Genomic DNA, 6,951 nt, shown 5'->3' on the forward strand with positions numbered 1-6,951 from the left:
CAAAAGTCTACCACCTCTGGTTTCAGTGAAAGGGGTGAGAAGTTTCTTCCCCATGCAGAATTTTATATAAGATTTATTAAGGATTTATCTAAAGTTTTAAAACCTATATTAACCTTGTTAATGAACGGTGTTGCATTTGATTTCAATGAGGAGTGCCTAAATGCCTTTAAGGTTCTTAAAGAAAAGTTAATTTCAGCACCTATTGTTTGCGCACAACATTGGGACCTACCATTTGAGTTTATGAGTGATGCTAGTGATTATGCGGTGGGAGCAGTTTTGGGGCAGCGTATTGACAAGGTATTCTAAACCATATACTATGCTAGTAGATATTTAAATGATGCCCAACTTAATTATGCTACCATAGAAAAATAACTTCTAGCCATAGTGTATGCATTTGACAAGTTCAGATCATATCTCATTGGAAACAAGGTGATTGTGAACACTGACAACTTAACTATCAAGTACCTTAGGACCAAGAAGGATGTTAAGCCCCGTCTCATTGGATGGGTGTTCTTGCTTCAGGAATTCGACATGGAGATTCGTGATAAAAAGGCACATAAAATCTTGTAGCAAATCACTTTTCAAGGCTTGAAGTAGAATATAACCAAAGCACCAAGGATGTGCAAATAAATGATTACTTCCCCGATGAGCATCTTTTTTGGGTAAGTGGTAGTTTGATGGTCCCTTGGTTTGCTGATTGTGTAAATTTCTTGGAAGCTAAGGTTGGGCCTCCTGAGATGTTGAGGCAAAAACTTAAGAAGTCCATTCTATACAAGCATTCTCCAGATCAAATCATACATCGATGTGTACCGGAAGATGAAATGGTGTCCATTCTAACTCATTACCACACTATCCATTACACTGGTCAGTTGGAGATATGAGGATAGGGGAAAAGGTATTACAATGCGGATTTTATTGGCCTACTTTGTTTAAAGTTGCTAATACTATTGTCAGATCTTGTGATCGTTGTCAACGTTCCGGAAACATTTTAAGAAGAAATGAAATGCCTTTAAATGTTATTCTGAAAGTGGAACTGGTTGATGTGTGGGGGATTGACATCATTTGACCTTTTTTGTCATCTTACATAATAAATACATTTTGCTCGTTGTGGACTATGTTTCTAAATGGATGGAAGCAGCGGCAACTCCTACCAATGACAGTAAGGTTGTTCTCAATTTTCTCCACAAACACATATTTACTCAGTTTGGAACTCCCCGAGCTATTATAACTCATGAAGGGATTCATTTTTGTAGTAGTCATTTTGATGCTCTACTTTCTCGGTATGGAGTAAGGCGTAGATCCTATTTGGCTTATCATCCACAACCTATTGGCCAAGCAGAAGTGTTTAACAGAGAAGTGAAGAGTATCCTTGAAAAAATAATTAATAGTTTAAGAAAAGAAAGCTCTAAAAAGCTTGATGATGCATTATGGGCATATATAACGACATTCAAGACTCCAATTGGCATGTCCCCTTATCGGCTAGTATTTGGAAAAGTATGTCGTTTACCAGTGGAGTTAGAGCATGGAGCCTATTGTGCAATTAGGCAATTGAATGTGGATTTGAAAATATCTGGACAAAATAGGCTCATGGAAATAAATGAACTTGGTGAATGGTGCAATGAAGCATATGAGAATGTTAAGATCTACAAGGAACGCACTAAGGCATCTCACAGAAAAATCCTTGTTCGTAAAGAGTTTCAACCAGGGCAGCAAGTATTATTATTTAATTCAAGGTTGAAATTATTTATGGGCAAGTTAAAGTTAAGATGGTTTAGACCGTACACAGTGGTGAAAGTATTTCATTACCGGTCGATGGAATTACAAAGCAAGAACAACGAAACATTCAAGGTGAACGGTTAATGAGTAGAGCATTACTTGGGTGCTCACATCGATCAACCCAAGTCAATTATCCTCTTGAAGCCCATCTGAATAGGAGTTCAGCGTCTGGCTAAATGAAGTTAACGACAATGCCATTGGGAGGCATCCCAATTCTTTTATTGTTTTGTTATTTTTCGTTTAAGTTTTGAACAATTTTCTTGTTTTAGCTGTTTTTTTTTTGACGTTTTTTTATTTTTTTAGATTTTAAATTGTAATTTTAAACTGTGAAAAACAAAAAAAAATTAGGAAATTTTCCTCCAAGTGATGTAGCACCCCTTCGCTATTGAAGCACCCCTGCACTTGGATGTAACGCCCCTATGTTCAAGAAGTTAGAGAGAAATTTTGTATTTTTAATGTAACGTCCCCGCGCTACAATGCTAGCACCCCTGGGCTACAGTGCTAGCGCCCCTACGCTACTTTGGGCCCAATCAATTAAAAGGGGATTTTGGTCCAATTTCTTCTCATTTTTCTCAACCACCTTCATCTTCCTTCCTTCTCTCTATACCTACTCTGACTACACCCACCATCAAGTCGTCTTATTTCCCTAAAAAAATTTCATAACAGACCATCAAAATTCCATGTGTTTCAATTTTTTGACCTAACCTTCTCCTTCCTCCTCACAAAAATCATTTTCTCCTCAAAAACCCTAAGAACCTAATTTTTTTCTCATTGATTTGAAATTGAAGATGGTGATTTGAAATTCTTTGAGTGTTGGAAGCAATTAAGAGCATACATGTTTATTTCCTACTCAAGTAAGTGGTTTTTACCTATTGATTGATGAATTTTTGAATTATGCTTTACATATATGAAAATTTGGGTTAGAAACAATGGTATTTGTGAAGCTTTTGTGGTGATTTGAAATTTTGGTCTCTGAGTTTTACGCTAATTTTCAAGAGGCTAGACACTATAACAATTTTGTTCAGGGTATTCAAGTCTTGTTCTCTAGTGAAGTGGTCAATACTCTTTATTAGACCACAACTTTGTTAGAAGATGAAGATCAGTTATATCAATTACATCAGCGAGAGACTGATTATGAGGAAGTGGTTGCTAGGTCTATTTCCCGGGGGCTCAATGGATTCCTTCGAATGGTATGCTAAGAGCCATACCATTGTGTCAATTGAACAAGGAAGATCGTGCATGGACATATTTTGTTTGTTGTCGTTTCTTCCCAAGATGCACACTTCAGATATAACCCGTGATCACATTCTTTTGGTTTATGCAATAATGAAAGGGTTATCTATTGATATTGGGCGCCCCATTTTGAACAATATCAAGTACACATCTCGTGGTTGTACAACTAGCAGTTTGGGGCATGGCACCGTCATTACTTTATTATGTCAAACTTATGATGTGCCTTCGTATAACACCTACATTCCCACTAATGCTACAAATCCAATTACTAAGGCGATTGTGGAGGACTATCCAGGTCTTGTTGTTCACCTCCTCCTCGCCCTTCAAAGACTAGGTAGAAGGGGTGACAGAGTTCGAGACTATTACACTTTAAAATTTAAATAGTGCTCAACTCGCTAAACGAGTCATTTGGACTAAAATATTATAATTAAAAAATAACCTCAGGTTTAGGTAGTAAAAATTTTGGTCAAAGGTAAACCATTTCATTAAAAGAGTTTGACTTCGATACATGGGATCCCAATATAGTTTAAAACAGTTACAAACCCAAAATTGTTTACAAAAGCTGACCTAGGCGGAAAAATCAGGGTCAACCCTAGTTCCAACTGATAACCCCAGCTGTGGCCGATGAGCAAGACTAATATGTACACTCCGCCCCTAAAGCTCTCAAACTCATGGCTGGTCCAGCTTTTCCTTTCCTCTGCCTACACCATTTAGCACCCGTGAGCCAAGGCTCACCAAGAAAACATAATCATGCTTATAAGTAGTACATTATCAAATCACAGTTTCATAATTAGCATGCCTAGCAGTAATAACTCTGCTCATGCATGATATCAACCCAGATAAGTGACTAAGAGTCACACTAGGGCCTATTGCCTAATGTTTCATCTAAACAGCCTTAGAGCTGGCCAAGCAGGTCTGATGCTTAACATTCCAGATGACCCTAGGGGCATTCAAACGTATATCTCATTTTTGGTTCGGCTTAACCCTATCAGCCAGCGTTTAGCGTGCTATTTCCACCCTCGACTCCTAAGCCGAGCCTTTAAACCCTTGACATATAAGCCGAGTTCCTTAACCTTCGACTGGTAAGTCGAGCCTTTTAATGTTCGACTGATAAATTGAGTCCTTAAGCTTCGACTAATAAGTTGAGTTTGTAGCCTTCGAATGATAAGTCGAGTCTTTAACCTTCGACTGATAAGTCGAGTCTTCTAACCTTCGTTTGATAAATCAAGCCTTTTAACCTACGACTGATAAGTCGAGTCCTTTCACCTTCGGCTGATAAGTCGAGTGTTTTAACCTTCGACTAATAAGTCGAGTCTTTTAGCTTTCAAATGATAAGTCGAGTCTTTTAAGATGGCTATGTGCTTGACTATTAAGCCAAGCTCTTCATCAGATAACACAGATAAATCTAAACCTTATAAGTTAAGCTTCCCAATCAGATATATTGACAAGCAGTTATTACATAACATAGGTAAACACAGTGCATTTAATATGTTTACTAAAACATTCTTAACTTAATATTAATCTTGTACTATAATCGGGCGAAACCCTAAACGCGGACTGGGTGTAATTTTCTTACCTCAAGCTAGCAAGCTCTAGACCTAAGCCTTCAATTTCCCAAGTTTTCACCCTTTAATTTCCTTAGTTTCCTCAAATATTCACCATCAAAGATGAGAGAGCGAGGAGAACGACTGAGAGAGATAGAGAGAGAGCTGCTGAAAGAAAGAGTTGCTAAAAATGTTTTGTGTGTTTTGTGAGGTTACTTAGAATTCAAGTAACTCTAAGTAAATCCCGAGGGTCGGTGTACCAAAAACTTCCCCGAGGGTAATATGGCCAAAATTCCTAGAATTCCATCCTATTCTCGCTAACTCTGAATATATCCTCAAATATTTATTCCCATTAGTCGTTATCCCAGTAATGACTAAATGCCCAAAATACCCCCTTGACTCACCCTGAGTTGAGTATTTGGTCTCGTTGTGACTCTCCCACTAAATTGCGCCCTAGGATCACCTCGTGCTGAGTAACCCAAATATATCTACATAATAATATGGTCTCACACATATATCAACTATATTCCAAATATACCAATAACGAACAAAATTACGAAAATTGCCCTTCTAATATACCTAAACATGAAAATCTAGTCATATTATAATATAACTCACGTAATCATATAATGATACACACATATATCACATAAGCACATATTTCATAATTAAATCACATATATGCAAATAATTTTCCATAATTTTCCCTCTTGGCCCCCTAATCAAGGCCCTAAGCCTTATTAGGTAATTTGGGACGTTACAACTATGCCCTCCTTACAGAAATTTTATCCTCGAAATTTTACCTAAACAACTCGGGATACTGGTTCCCCATATTTGACTCTAGCTCTCAGGTCGCTTCCTCGACCATGCTGTTTCTCCACAATATCTTAACAAAAGGTATAGTCTTGTTCCTCAGGACTTTGTCCTTCCTATCTAAAATCTGAACTAGCTACTGCTGATAAGATAAATCTCAACTTGTCCTTCTTTCAAAATCGCTTCACCCCTCTCAGTGAAGAAACCCTAAGGAAGGCATAATCTCCCACCTAGAACTCCACGTCCTTCCGCTTTGTGTCTTAATAACTCTTCTGTCTACTCTAAGATGCAATCATTCGAGCTTTAATCTTTTCAAAAGACTTTGTGGTCCTTTGAACTGCCTCACGACCCAAATATTTCCTCTCACCCATCTCATCCCTGTGAATGGGCGACCTACACATCCTACCATACATCATCTCATAAGGTGCCACCCCAATTGTCGACTGGTAACTCTTATTATAGGAAAATTCTATCAGAGGCAAGTATTTACACCAAGACCCTTCAAAGTCCAATACACATGCTCTCAGCATGTCCTCCAATATCTGGATAGTCCTCTCAGACTGACCATAAGTCTGAGGATGATAAGTTGTATTGAACTTCAGATGTGTACCCATTGCTTTCTGTAAACTTCCCCAAAAATTGGAAGTAAAGATAGGGTCCCTATCCGACACGATAGACCTCGATGTCCCATGATGGTGTACTATCTCTCTCACATAGAGAAATGCATACTGGTCTACTATGTAGTTTATCCTCACTGGTAGAAAGTGAGCTGACTTCGTATACCTGTCCCTGATGACCTAGACTGAATCGTGCTGGGCCACAGTCTTGGGCAACCCTACCACAAAATCCATTGTGATGTCCTCCCACTTCCACTCTTGGATATCCAGAGGTTGTAGTAGCCCTACTAGTATTTGATGCTCTGCCTTGACCTACTGGCAGGTCAGACCCTTTGCCACGTACTCAGTCACATCCTTCTTCATCCCAGACCACCAATACAAAGCTTTCAAATTCTAGTACATCTTCGTAGTGCATGGATGTAGAGAATAACGAGTAGTATGAGATTCATCTAGAATCACTCGTCCGATCCCAGTGTCCATCGGAACATAAATCCAATCCTTGTACCTCAATAAACCCATGTATGACACTGTATAGTCCTTAGCCACTCTAGCTAGGGCCTCCCCTCTGATCTTTCCCAACTGTGGGTCATTCAACTATTTCTCTTTGATCCTCTCCAAAAGAGTAGACTGCAGGGTGATGTTGGCTAACTGGACCACTACTACCACAATACATGCTCTAGTCATATCCTTTGCCAACTCTCTAGATATCCACCTAGTATTGTACAACTATCCCAGACCCTTCCGTCATAAGGCATCTGCCACCATATTGGCTTTCCCTGGGTGATAAAGGATCTCACAATCATAATCCTTCACTAGCTCTAAACAACGCCCTTGTCTCATATTCAAGTCCCTCTGGGTGAAGAAGTATTTCAAACTCTTGTGATTAGTGTATATCTCAAACTTCTCACCATACTAGTAGTGCCGCACTCCTTCAGTACAAAAACCACTGCTGCAAGTTCTAGATCATG

General features: G+C 38.9%; 1 protein-coding gene across 1 annotated transcript; it reads left to right on the top strand.

Moving 5' to 3' along the window:
- Nucleotides 1-1,128: 1,128 nt before the first annotated feature.
- On the top strand, nucleotides 1,129-1,860 carry LOC133806254 (uncharacterized). The gene has a single exon (XM_062244375.1). The coding sequence runs from the start codon at nucleotides 1,129-1,131 to the stop codon at nucleotides 1,858-1,860; it is 732 nt and encodes a 243-aa protein (XP_062100359.1).
- Nucleotides 1,861-6,951: the final 5,091 nt, after the last annotated feature.

This window comes from Humulus lupulus, chromosome X, assembly GCF_963169125.1.
Source record: "Humulus lupulus chromosome X, drHumLupu1.1, whole genome shotgun sequence".
NCBI classification, from domain to species: domain Eukaryota; kingdom Viridiplantae; phylum Streptophyta; class Magnoliopsida; order Rosales; family Cannabaceae; genus Humulus; species Humulus lupulus.